A 14,780-nucleotide genomic window follows, 5' to 3' on the forward strand; every position below is an offset into this window, starting at 1 on the left:
ACAAAAGAACTCTGATTCCCTGAAGATACTTCAGCAGGAACTAACAAGGAATCATGTGAGGAGACTAGTTGCAGACCTAAGCGAACCCCCTCAACTTTCACTTGGTCAGGGCATTTCCCTGCTTATTTGGTCAGCTGCGCGCAAAACATGTCCCTTGCCGCTACAGTATAAGCAGAGCCCTAAATTTAACCTCCTGGTTCTCTCTTCAGAGGAAAGTCGGGACAGGCCCACTTGCATGTATTCCTCGACGTCCTCGGGGCCCCTGTCCCAATTCTTCTAGAGAGATACCTCTACATAGCAGTTGTTAATTTTATGCCCCAGAATAGATTCCTATTTTATTTTATGTACCATAGTAGTGCCCTAGTTAATGTTATGCCCCATAGTAGTGCCCTAGATTATTTTGTGAACCAAAGTAGTGCACTATTTCACATGGGGTGTATTCAATTATTGTCGGATCTTCTCCAATGGAGAGGATCCGATACTTCACTATTCAATTTGCGTCCATTTCCGCCAGGTTTCTGCCCGTTTCCGACAATGCCAATCCAACTTTTTTTTACGTTGAATCGGCTTTGTCAAAAACATGCTAAAAATCTGTGAGAAACAACCGCAAATCCAACAAAATACGTGGATCCATGGCTAATCCACTGATCCACTTGGTTTCCGACAAGTCGGAAATACGGCAACAGACTTGAATAGGTCAAATCCAGATTCGACCTAAAAAAGTCAGAAAATCCAGTTTTTCAGGCTTGTTGGATTAATTGAATACACACCTATGTCACATTGTAGGGCAGCCAGAACACATAGAACCACACAGAACCCAATTGCTTAGCAGGCAAATACAGGAAATTGAATGCAACTACAGTCCACTATACAGTAGCTACAGTATGCCCCTGTTACAATGACAACCAGCCTTAGACTGTTCTGCATAAGTATTCCCTAGGAGGATCTCACCTGCAAACAAATGTGTCCCAGCCCTAAAATGAAATCAGCACTATTGCTCTTTCCCCACATACACTTTATTGCCGGGTGTGGAGTAATAATTATTGTATAAAGCATTTTTACATGGTAAACTAAAGATGCCAGCAGTTCTAGGAAGCCTTAAAGCTTGGGTGCTCGTAGTACTGCCAGTGCCATGGCTGCAGTGCTAGAGCATGCTGGCGCATGTAGCAATGCAAGTGCACCAGCATCAAGGGCACACTGGGGCCTGTAGTGCACCATGTAAAACTGCTTTTAAAAACAAACTGCACAAAACGGAGTAGGGTTTATTAAGTCGTCCATAATTAGCGTCTTTGACCATTGGAGTTAAATGCTAAACAAGCCTGATTTAGCACTTACCACAGTGGCCATTGTAAATTAATTGGTCAAATAAATTATATATCTATCCCATAGCTTTAAAACAATTTATCAGAATTAAATACACCCCCATATATACCCTCTTTCATCCAATTCCTGGGGAGATGGTGCAAATGGAGTCCTCTTCTCCAGTGCTGGTTGGCAATCCAGAGGTCACAAAATACAAAATAAATCAAAAAATCAGTGAAACAGTGATCTCTTACTGTAATACAAGCAGGGGCGGATTGGGAACAAAAAGCGGCCCTGGAAAAATTTGTACTAGTGGCCCCACATGGGCAGCACCAGAGGTGTAAGGTGTAGCCATGGGCCATGGCAGCAGCACCCTCCCCAAAAAACTTTCCAGATAGTGGGCATGTCCAGCATCAAGGGGAAAGTTAAAAAGAAATAAAATTTAATTTTATGAGCACATTATATGATACGCCTTCAGAATTTAGGAAACTATATCATTCTTTAGAAAGATATATTTTCTTGCTTATTACACCAACCGTATCCCAATCACTATTCACTCAATCTTATATGTCAGCCAAGCAGGCAGACAGAGCATACACTAGATCATCTGCAATCACAGGCTAAGTGGCAAAGTCATTTTCATATATGCAAATTATTTAGCATCTTATTCATTATGTCTATAAATAGGACCACATGTCCTCAAACAAAACGGGCCCCACGGGTGAGTCGGCCCACCGGGAATCTTCCCTGTGAACCCTATGGCCAACCCGCCTCTGAATACAAGCCACGTTAAAAATGAGGATCAAGCGCCATAGCAGTTTTATTTATTACAGTGTGCCTTTGGTAAGTCCCAACATACTCAAATGCTTTAAAGCTGCTGAAAGAAATTGCTGCAACTTGTGGTTCAATATACAGTAGGTATTAGTTATTTATATATCATGGGGACCTCATGCTATAATTTCCTTTGGCATAGTGGCTGCGGTCCTGTCTGGCATAGCCTAGCGCTCTTATTGGCAGAAGGTGTTGGCATTTTTGAATGAACAGTTCCTCTCCTGCTGTCCCACGCCATCTCTCCGCATGCTTCCTGGTTACTGCTCCCCCTGACTGTGTGCATGGCTACTGCCCCTCCCCTCCCACTGTTGTCACTGCTCCCCCCTCACGACTGTATGCATGCCTACTGCTCCTTCCCCAAACTGTATGCATGCCTACCGCCCCCAGCCCCCCCAATTGTTGAATGGCTGCTGCTAGGAGTCTTCCCCCCCACAAACACTCACTTTAGGGTTTAGTGAATGCAGGACAGGCAAGTGCTGCCTTACCTGTGGTCTGCGGCTATTGTGAGTCAGGACTGATAGAGAGGGAAGAGCAGGAGCATGTTACCTCTCAAAGCGCTGTACGTGAGGAGGCTGTGGCTGCAAGGTACCAGAAGATCTCACATGTGCTGCTGCTGCAAGCCTGGGAATGGGGGGGGGGGGGGGTGTTGTCAGGAATTACCATCCACAGTTGGAAGCTACGGAGAGGGGGGTAACCGTCAAAACATCCCAAGAGCCTGGTATAATGGGACCCTTGGACAACTGCCCAATAAGCAGTGCCAGATTACCAAATAGGCTCTGCGCATTTTAGGGGCCCCAGCGACAATGGATCAAAATAATATTGATTTGATCTTCAAACAAACTTACAATCAAGCTTTCTTACATTGTTTCCAAAAGCTAGAAAAAATATAACAACACAAAGAAACAAAAACTTCACATTAAAGATTCTATAGAGAAAATACTGCATTAATGTAATGTACCCACTAACAACTTAAAGTACATAAACCATAGACATCATATTCACATTACAGTTTCCAGATCATAGACTGTTGATTGGCAAAAACATATTAGGAGTTCATTTGCTAGGGGGACCCTGAGATTTCGACTGTCTAGAGGCCTCCTCAGGGTTTAATCTGGCACTAAGCAAACGTAGAGATGGCCCTGACTTTAGACTCATTATTACCACAGCTACTATAAAAAGCAAGTGTTTGGTATTCTATGACAATATTTTTATTCATATGGTTGGCAAACTGAATAGAACTACTCTGCACCCCAGAAATGACTGTAAGCGAACAACTGTTTGGGGGGAGTATTTTTTGTTTATACTTTAAATCTCTGTACTGACTGTCCAACACAAGCACAAAACACAGATGAACCTTCTTCTCTGCAGCCATGTCAACACAACATTCTAGACAGCAGTGCAGACAAGAAATTAGAACTAAACAGTGCACGCCAAATCATTAAGCATCATAATGTATACAGTATTTTTAAACAGCAAATATAGCAGAGAGCTCTGTTTAATACATACAGTAAGGCATGTCTAAGTTCTTGCACCACTGGCTATTGTGTATGATATTTGTCATGCTGTGATAACAGAACAATTGTATGAAAAACAATGAAATAGTAAGACTTATCTTATTGTAAATGTTGAAACATGGTAGTTTGTGTATGCTACTAACCTTTACAATCTTTTGATGCAATAGATGATAGAACAACACATTGGCTTTTCAATTGTTCCGTGTGTGTGTGTGTGTGTGTGTGTGTGTGTGTGTGTGTGTGTGTGTGTGTGTGTGTGTGTGTGGAGGGGGGAGGGGGGGGGGGGGGTGTGTGTGTGTGTATAGGACAGTGAAGGTATAAAATGGAAAAATTAATTAGAATTAATAGATATAAGATACAGAGATTTGTGATCATATTGTTGCATGCATGATGGACCACACAGCAAATAGTATACATTGCTTTTACTATGTGTGGTGAAACAATGTAGAATGGAATGATACTGACTCAATTAACAAGACTTAAGCACTTAACTACAAAACAGTTTAGCATACAATAAAATATAAAGCTGTTACCACACTTATTCAAGTGTGAGACTTACCCCAGCGTTGTCATGGTGACGATGGTGTACCAAAAGGCAGCTGGTATACTAGTGAATCTGCTGTTTAAAGAACCCTTCTCAGCATAAAACATTACTGTGGCAAAGACGATGATCGCCATAGTAAGGGAGAATAGCAGAAATCCCAATTCTGAGGCACAACTCTTCAGTGTATATCCCAAGATCCGTAGACCCTGTGAGTGGCGGGAAAATTTAAAGATCCGAAACACACGGAACACTCTCAGCGTGACAAATGCGCCACTTACGTCCTCATTGTTTGTCATCACAAGAGCAATGTAATAGGGCATGATTGCCACCACATCGATGACGCTCATTACACTTCGTGCAAACCGAAATCGGCTGGGTGCAGCAAACAAGCGCATCAAGTACTCCACAGTGAAGATAAGGACGCATGCTGTATCCAGACAGAAAAAAGCCGTAGTATAACGCTCACCACAAGGCAAGTCCCGCATAGAGCCTAGACCTGTACCACATGGTACTGTCTCCAACACATTGGCAAGGACAGAGACAGCAATGAAGAAGCCAGTTACATAGTAAAATACCAAGGCTACAGTACTGGTGTGAGGGTTTTCAAATGCTCGCCACATTTTCTGACGAGCTGACATTGGGGGTAGTGGTCCGTCTGATTTGTTCTCACTGTCAGCATCATCCAGTAATCTCTCTGCATTCTCCCTGCGCCTATCTCTGTACTCCTCATAACAGCAGTCACCAATAATCTCTGGCATAACACCAAAAAATGCCAACTCTTCATCAAATGCAGCAATACATTCATGCCGCGGGTAGTGAAGCCGACCTGTGCGATAAAAATTCAGAATGTGGCGGAAAATGTCCGGGTCCCTATCAAAGAAATATTCTCCAGTATCCTGATTAAAGAAAAAATCTCGCTCAGTACTGCCAAGCAAAGTATCCGGGTAGCGCTCTAGCGTGTTTCGCCAAGTTTGAAAGCGGGTACCACTGACATTTAGCACAATCAAGGAGTCCTGAGACCTTTTCCTTTCACCTTGGGGTGGTGCAGGCATAGGACCTGATGCCACTGGCATCCAGCCAATGGCAGCAGCTCGCGCAAAGGGCAGCCATGATGCCACTCCTGCTGCCATGTTTACCGTGGTTGCCTGTAATGGCTTATCTGAGCTTTAGCAGAAATATAAAGGTTGCTGCAAGTTTATAAAACTTGTTTGATTTTGTTAGCAGATAAAAAGTTTGACCAGGAAGAATGTGCTGAAGATGCTGTCAGTGTCTCTAGGTCACAATCCCATTCTGTTTCCAGGTGTGTCAGATAAGAGCAGTCTGTAGTGTTCAGCAGAAGCAGAGGAAGAAGAATGCCATGTGTTGCTGGCTGAGCTGCAGCTCTCAGAGCTATACCAGCAGCAGGGAGAGAGCTGCTCTGTCTGCTTGCAGCTTTCCGTCACCTATCCGTTGTCTCTTAAGTCTGACAGTGGCAATCACATCACACATGCCTATGCCTGCTCCTTTACTATAGGAGATCCATTTGTGCTATTCATTTAACACAATTAATGATTTGCATAGGAACATTTTGGAACTCATCATTTTCCTATAACGTTCTGCTAAGAACAGAAGCATGGCTTGGCCAGATGCAAGCAGACTGACAAGCAGGAACTGCACCAATATATTCCAATTGCTGTTCCAGCCAGAAGAGCTACGTACCTTTATGGGACTGCAGAAAGTGGAGAATTACATCAAGCATGTGCAGATTGATCTCAGCACACACAATAGGATAAGTAAGCCTGTGTGGTATCCATAGCCTCGGAAAGCGATTCCCACTGAGCTGGACAGAGGTATAGCAACAAGTATACAGAATCCACAGCAGCAGCTCTTTCCAGGGAGAAGCAGAGGCATACAGCTGGGGAGGCAGAGGTCCGGGGTTACAGGCACTCAGTGTAACTTCAGTTCAGTTTGCCTAGCACATGTGCATCCATACACTAAGCATACATTCTCTGCCAGCTTCAGGTGGATGAGGGGAAATGAGCACAGTTAGGAGGGGTGAGTACCTCTCCCCTATCACTGTGTTTGCATCCATTTCACTAGCTTGTAGTCGCATGCAGGGAAGGAGCCTGTGTAATCCCACCCCCTCTGCCCGAGATTCCTGTCTACTTGTCACATCCCTGGGAGCAGCTGGCTGTGTACTGTGCTATAATGATATGCCCTTTACCATGGAGTGTGTAGTTCATGTCACTATTGCAACAATGCGTCTCAGCTTTCAGGTGTGAGATTTATAATGTAACTGATGATTGTCACAATACTACACAGACTCCTTATTATGTATTTATAATAATAATAATAATAATAATAATTAATAATAACAATTTTATTTATATGACGCTTTTCTCCAGAAGGACTCAAGACATTTTATAGAAATCATGAATATAATATGGTATTAAATTTGCAGGAAATAAACAGTGAACGTAATACAGGGTTGATGCAGCCATTATTTATAATAAACGCCAAGGATTATTTATCCTACCCTCAAAGATACCAGATGAGACATCCATCTTTGTGCACTTATAGGTTACACTGGGTGGAATAGGTAATGCCTGGTAGAGATGAGGCATAAAGGGGAAGCTACAGAATACTACAGTAAAGCAAGATGCAGAATCCTTACAAACTCATCAGATCCTTGCATTGTTCATCTTATACAGGAGAGTACCAGGTGAGGCAACCAACTTGGACTTATTACATAGGTTACAATGAAAAGTATCTAGCATGATAGGCACTGCATGAATAGTTCCACGTGTTCTTCCTCCATTCCTTTATATAGCCACTTTCACTTGCTTGTTTTACAATTCAGGGTTAATCCATCTACAGAACGGCCAAATGCACTGATCTTCCAGGCAGCGCGTGATGAGTTTTACCATTGCTGGAAGCTTCTGCTGGGATGTTGCAATGCCTGTGCAGCAGGAAAGTTTATATTCTTGGTATATTATAATAAAGCCTTGTATTGCCTATCTTTAGAGAAACACAGTGAAGTTCCACAAAGTCTAATGAATATGCTGCAGTTGTTATGGTCTTTTATACACAAAGCTCCACAAAGGGGTCCACAGCGACTTACAAAGTGCATGTACAGATACATTGCAAACGTAACAGGATATAAAGCATATAAAAATTACAGTAACACAAAGCAAAAGATAGCAGATTACAAAATAATATTAACTTGGTGGTTTATACAGTAACTACACATTTATACACATTCAATTTCAAGGTTCAGGGACACTTTAAGTAACGGAGTGGATGAAGAAATAAAAACAAATTGTATCAATTTATTCAGGTCCTACCAATCATAGTGCCTTTTCCATATGTAGTCTATGTATACCAGAGACCCATGCTAATTAAAAACACCCTTGGGCAGGTGAGAGGGGCGCCAATCCAAGGTGAAGAAGTCTCCGCCTTCAATTGTACACATTATAGAGTATATGTGGAGGGGGCTTTGGACTGCATAATTCTCTATAAATTAAGAGGTGCTACCATGCTGAGACTTGTAGTTTCACACAGAAAAAATGAAAAATGCAGATTTATACAATTTGTCAGTTTTAGAGATGAGTTTGGGCACGGGTCCCCCTTGGTTGCCTGATTTTTTTTTTTTACCACTGTAACACTTTTTACCATTCTAATTATTACCTTTCACACTTTTAACATATAGCTGTTACTTCTTATGTAACAGTTTTTAACACTTAAACCTCTCACTAGTGTGATGCCTTTGGGGGTTGAATTGCACAGTACTGGCGTGGGGGGCCCCTTACCTTGGACTTGAGCCTTAGTGTTCGGGACCCACCAGGTGAGGTCACCTGGTCGCGGTTGGTGGGCCCATATTTTTGTCCAAAAATTATCCTAAGCACCTCAATTTTGCTCTATGTTTGATTGCAGAGTTTATTATAATTATTCTGATTAGCAGAGCTTAGTGCTATAGAGTGTGCATCTGCATTTTTTCTGTACGGGTTAAGTGGTTATCAGGTCAGGTAAGGATGAGTTGGTACACAAGTACCTAAAAGAGGAATGTGAGTGGGAGCTATGAGAAAACATATAGCCTCTAAACTATTCTTATGCTACTTGTCAAGTCAATAAATTTAAAGGTTTGTCCAGGATTGAGCAACAAACATACATTTCATTTTTAGGTATTCATTCTAAAAGTTTTAAAGACACAATTAACTGCTAAAATACAAAACGAAAATAAAAAGGAAAGAAATGGACATAAAAAAAAATGAAGAAAAATTTGAAATGAATGTTGTCCTTTAAATAATATGCTCTTTGTGGAAAAAGGTAATGGTAATCTTTTCATGGTAAAAGTGAAAATATCAGCTCCTCGTAGAAGATACAGCCTGATACTGCGATGTAACTGCTGATTCAGATTTCTTAGAAGCCGATCAATGATTCCATGTCCAGAAGGCGTCCAAAGAACTGTAAATCCAAGGTGCCTGCATCACAGTATCAGGCTCTACTGAGAAGTCACGATCATCAGACTGCAAGCACACTATCTGCATATTATCACTGCAGTGTATGTGTATGTGGGACAGTGCACTCAGTACTATATCAAAGGTATTTCTTCACCTCTCAGTGATTATAAACTGACTTGGTTACACAACACAGAGCCACAGCTGTTATTAATTCCCACTTATTTAAGGTGGTAGAATTTCCCAGAGCATTCCTGAGAGCTGTAAGAGTACAATACACATTTTTATTTACAGTATGACATCATACCCTGACTGTAGCAACCACACCTTGGGACATATACGCTTATACTGTCAGATGAACATACAGTAAATATTTGGATCTAAAATAAAATCCAAGCTAATGGGAGGATATAATTTTGTTATCCCATTAAATCATTTGTTTTCTTCTACTAGGAGCTGATATTTTCACTATTTACATCAAAATACAGGTTGAGTATCCCTTATCCAAAATGCTTGGGACCAGAGGTATTTTGGATATCGGATTTTTCCGTATTTTGGAATAATTAGATACCATAAAGAGATATCATGGTGATGGGACCTAAGTCTAAGCACAGAATGCATATATGTTACATATACACCTTATACACACAGCCTGAAGGTAATATTAGCCAATATTTTTTATAACTTTGTGCATTAAACAAAGTGTGTGTACATTCACACAATTCATTTATGTTTCATATACACCTTATACACACAGCCTGAAGGTAATTTAATACAATATTATTAATAACTTTGTGTATTAAACAAAGTTTGTGTACATTAAACCATCAAAAAACAAAGGTTTTACTATCTCACTCTAACTCAAAAAAGTCCGTATTTCGGAATATTCCGTATTTCGGAATATTTGGATATGGGATACTCAACCTGTATAAACATCATTACCTTTTTCCACAAAGACAACATATGATTTAACTGGACAACATTTATTTCCAATTTTCTTTTTTTTATATGTCCATTTTGTTTTTAATTTTGTATTTTAGCAGTTAATCATGTATTCAAAACATTTTGAATTGATTATATATACTATACACCTGCTGTAATATTGTTATGCACACCAGTGCCTGCAGGAAAGTACTGGTGTCAGGACTGTTATGCACTCCAGTGCCTGCAGGAATGTACTGGTGTTTGAACTGTTATGCAAAACAAATGGACTCACAGACAGACTAGGGAATATGACATAACGTACACAGAAGGTGGTAGGGTAACAAAATACACACAACGTGAACAGAGAAGCCCAGAGGCTAAGGAACTGGGTATCTCCCTTGTATTAGAACTGCTCAGATGTGAAAAGCAAGATGTTGTGTTTTAATACATAGAAAACCCGAAATGCTGTTGCTAAGGGCAACAGCAAAACCCTAAAGGGTTACCAACGGGTGTGGCAGTAAACTCCTTGGTCAGAGATGGAATGATAGACACAAGGAGATTCTCCACAATCCTAATTCTCACTTGCAGTGCACAGGTTCGGTTTACTGCCACTAAACTGACCCCTGACACCTAGCACAGTGAGACAGGATTAGACAGGCAAGTCTTAGAATACAGCCGCAAACTTGCTAAGTTCACAGAGTAGTAACAGAACCCCAGCAAGCTAAACGACTGACTCCAGTCTTACTGCTAGGTCTGGATTGGCAGAGTGTAATACCAAATCCCCAGGCCTATTTGCAGTAAGCAACAAACAAATACAAAGCTACACAGTACTGGCTAACTTTCAGAAACTGACTAACCAACAAAGATTCAGCAGCATCTGCTTACCCTGAAAAGAGGCCTTATAAAGCAGGTGCTGTCCACGCCCCACTCAGACCTCACAGACTGTGAGCACAAAAACCAGCACCGGATCCCCTGCCATGCACAGAGCCTATAACCACTGCACAGCAAAAGACCCGAACCGGAGTATCAGCTGCGCTCAGGTTACTCCGCTAGCACTTGTCTCCCGGTTGCCATGACGACGTGGCAGCACAGGGCAGGAGACCCTAACAAATATATTACATTGTACAACATGTTACAATATAGATTTGCTATTATGACAAATGAAATATATATTATGTTATTATGTGCTCTGCTTTGTTCTGCCATACAAATTCACAAGGGAATTCACTAGTGTAATGTCTGTCAGTGTGTTTCTGTATTGGGATGAGAGGAAACTTGTTTATCAGAAAGAGTATTATTAAGAAAAATATTTTTTTTAAAAACAAAGTTTAAGTAGACACACTAATCTTAATTAGCTATGTCCATGAAGAAGTATTAAAAAACGATAATTAGATTGGTGATTAAAACAAAATATAGATGTGTCCTCATACGTCTTTGCTGCAGTCACACCGGGATGTGGTCAGGATCCTGGCTGTTGGGATCCCAATGGTGAAAGTAGCGTATGTGTAAGGGTTTGGGTTAGGCACTAGTAGGAGGGTTAGAGTTAGGCCGGGGGGGTGGTAGCGTTTTGAAGCAGGAGGCAGGGGCATTTTAAGAGAGGAGGGGACCCGCATGCAGCCTCCATCGCGGGCCCACTCCTTTCCGGCATTCGAAGGTCTCTGGGAACATGGCGCCCGCGCCTTGTTCCCGGGGGGAATCTCCATGCGCAAATCACTCGGAAATGGCCTCGACGGCCATTTTCTGAGTGATTTATGCCTGCACTAGATTGCAGTCACCGCGGGACTCCGGAATGGTAAGTATATTAAATGGGTGCAGTGTGGACCCCCCTGGACCCAGGGGCCCGTGTGCACCGCACACACTGCACCCATTATTTGCTGCGCTATATAAGAAACTGTTAATAAATTATAGAAACGCCAATGGCAGGAGGTGTGGATTAGGGTTAGGCTGCGGGAGGGGTGGGTTAGAGTTAGGGGTAAAATATTTACCTAGAAGTGGTTAGCGTTCTCAGAGTCAGGATTCTGGTGTGGGGATCCAGATTGCTGGGATTGCATACCCAATCCGTTGTGCCAAACAGCCCCTCTTGGCACACCAGGTCCTGTGAGATTTTGCTAGTATCAGGCGTGTTGTCGTGAAAATGTATCTGAGTTACAATGTGTTGCTACTGGATGCACTAGGAGACTGCATTGATAAATATGATACAGTATGCAACACTTGTATATCTGTGTGCGACTGAGTTTCCCAATTTGCATACGATGGGGGTCATTCCGAGTGGATCGCTCGCTAGCTAGTTTTAGCAGCCGTGCAAAAGCTATGCCGCCACCCGCTGGGGAGTGCGAACGCATGTGCAGCCGAGCTCTGCAAAAACAGTTTGTGTAGTTTCAGAGTAGCTCTAAACCCACTCAGCGCTTGCGATCACTTCAGCCTATTCGTGTACGGATTTGACGTCCTTCACCCGCCCAGTGAACGCCCAGCCACGCCTGCGTTTTTTCAGACATGCCTGCGTTTTTGCAAACACTCCCTGAAAATGGTCAGTTGACACCCAGAAACGCCCCCTTTCTGTCAATCTTCTTGCGGCCGTCAGTGCGACTGAAAACTTCGCTAGAACCTGAGCACAACCACAAAGGGCTTTGTACCCGTACGTCGCGCGTGCACATTGCGGGGCATACGCATGCACAGAAATGCTGATTTTTAGCCTGATCACTGCGCTGCGAACAATGGCAGCTAGCGATCAACTCAGAATGACCCCCGATGTGCTGTGATGCAGTCATCTTCGCATTTTGTCATGCCAAGTTCCACTGGGCTTCTTACACAGACTCAGTCACACACAGATAAACAAGCGTTGCATATCAAACGAATCAGCACAGACCGCTGATGCATCTTAGATGCAACACATTGAAAATAAGACGTATTTTCAGGCAAAAAAGACACCCGATGCTAGCGGAGTTGCACGGAACCTGTCAGCTCACTCGTGCCAGGCATCTCCCTCTGTGTGGAACATTGAGGCTAGATGTATAAAAGCATATCTGTAGCAGCATTCAGTGTGACGATAAAATGACTACAGCTATATGGTGGAAGATCCTTCCCTGGACAAATCCCCCTCATTTCCTTGACTTGTACACACAACATACCACCTTACTGCCTTTAGACATGACCTAAACTTCTCTGACCCTTGGCATCTACTGAACCCGTTGGATAAGACGCACATGCCCTTATCCTTAGCCCATGGCTCTCTCTCCAGAATAGACAAGATTTACATCACTGATGACCTAATGACGACTGTTCGGCGAGTTAATATCCATGATATTCTCATCTCGGACCATGCTCCGGTGTCTCTAGCCCTTTCCGATCCACAGATGCATCCACCCGACCGTATCTGGCGATTCCCCTATTATCTGGCCCAATCAGACGACTTTAAATCTTATCTTACGCAACACTGGACTAACTATGTTGATGATAACACTATGGACCACCCGTGTTGATGGAACACTATGGACCACCTAGTGTTGATGGAACACTAGGACCACCCGGCCCTTTTTTGGGAAACTTCCAAAGCAGTGATGCGGGGACACATCATTAGTTATGTTTCCCAAAAAAAGAAAGAGGCCACTGCCGAATATAACAGCCTCAAAGCGACAGTACAATACTAATTTTTACAATACACACTATGTCCTTCCGAGGAGACTTTGGCCACATACAAAAAAACTAGACAACTTCTTGAAACACATTTGGCTACCCAAACTCGGCATTCTTTAGAATACACGAAACATAGATTTTATCATTGGGGGAATAAGGCGGGTAAACTTCTAGCCTCTCTTACCAAACATTTTAAGTCTAGATCCACTATTACCTCTTTGAAACATCCCTCCACTGGGGCTATACTCACTAAATCCAAGTATATTGTATCGCAATTTCAAACACATTTTGAGGCACTCTTCCACTCTTCATCTGTAGACACTATGTTACTAAGTACTTTCTTTACTGAAACGTTATTACCTAAATTGACCCCGGAACAGAGGGATATTTTATCGGGTGACGTTACCATGGAGGACTCTAACACAGCCATATCCAACCTCCCCCATGATAAATCGCCTGGCCCTGACGGGTTCTGTGGAGAGTACTACTGGATGCTCCAACCCCACATTACTCCCGCTATACTGGAATTATTTTGAAGTATTCAAGACCACAAAGTTTTATACCCTTCTTTCAACGCCGCTCACATGATCCTTTTGCCCAAACCTTACAAAGACCCCACTCTTATTACATCCTATAGACCAGTCAGTTTATTAAATGTTAATTACAAGCTCCTGGCTAAAATCATGGCCTCGCGTCTCCAAACTATCCTTTCCCATCTACTGATGGACCAACAAGTGGCATTTGTCCAGGGTTATCACTAAACAAATACAAGAGTCCACCTTCTGCTGCGCTATCAACAAGTCCTTGAATTGAAATAATGGTAATCTTTCAAGAAATTAGAGTCCCAAACTTCAGAACCCAGAGGGGAGGGCCAACAACAGTCTAGATAATCATCAGACAAGTCAGGGTAAATGATGTTGAAAATCTCAAATGATGGTTAGTTGACAGATGTATATCAAGAGGAAATGACAGGAGAACTTCTTATAGATACGCACCGTACTCACATGTACAATGTGCGCAGAGTGTCCATAAAGGTATCTTTTCCTCCTTAAATACATTGGGTTCTATTGGTCTTCTTTCCTTTTAATAGCCTCTCGTAAAACAAAGGGGGACAAAAAGGGGTGGGAACCCCAATGGTTTAATACGTTCGGTACAGTATCGTCTTAAGAACTCAGGGTTTAAGGAACCAAAATGATGGTATAAATCTTATTTCAAGCAGGAGACATACCGTACTTACATAAATACAAATAAAACACTCTTATAAAGGTATCTTTAAAGAATTCAAATGACAGAAGGGTGAGGCTTACCCCAAACTCACGTTCTGTGTCTGTTGAAAAGACACATCAAGGTTTCTTTAGGGGGTAGCTTCCTTCTTTTCTATGGAGCTCCCGTCGAGACCACAGGATACATAAAACCATGCTATGCTGTCTTGGACCCTCTTGATGGACTCTTTTACCAGGCAAAGCCAAGACAGTGTAGCATGGTTTTATGTATCCTGTATTTAAGGAGGAAAATATACCTTTATAGACACTCTGCACACATTGTACATGTGAGTACGGTGCGTATCTATAAGAAGTTCTCCTGTCATTTCCTCTT

General features: G+C 42.3%; 1 protein-coding gene and 1 long non-coding RNA gene across 2 annotated transcripts in view; one reads left to right on the top strand and one right to left on the bottom strand.

Annotated features, from left to right (window-relative positions):
- LOC134932629 (uncharacterized) overlaps positions 1-14,780 on the top strand; it is a 135,453-nt gene that overhangs the window by 15,207 nt on the left and 105,466 nt on the right. The gene's annotated exons all lie outside the window — the stretch shown is intronic.
- Positions 4,203-6,316, bottom strand: LOC134935374 (potassium voltage-gated channel subfamily D member 2-like). Its single transcript, XM_063930473.1, has one exon. It carries the CDS (start codon positions 5,319-5,321, stop codon positions 4,203-4,205), a length of 1,119 nt encoding a protein of 372 aa, XP_063786543.1. The 5' UTR covers positions 5,322-6,316.

This window comes from Pseudophryne corroboree, chromosome 6 (assembly GCF_028390025.1).
Source record: "Pseudophryne corroboree isolate aPseCor3 chromosome 6, aPseCor3.hap2, whole genome shotgun sequence".
Taxonomy (NCBI): domain Eukaryota; kingdom Metazoa; phylum Chordata; class Amphibia; order Anura; family Myobatrachidae; genus Pseudophryne; species Pseudophryne corroboree.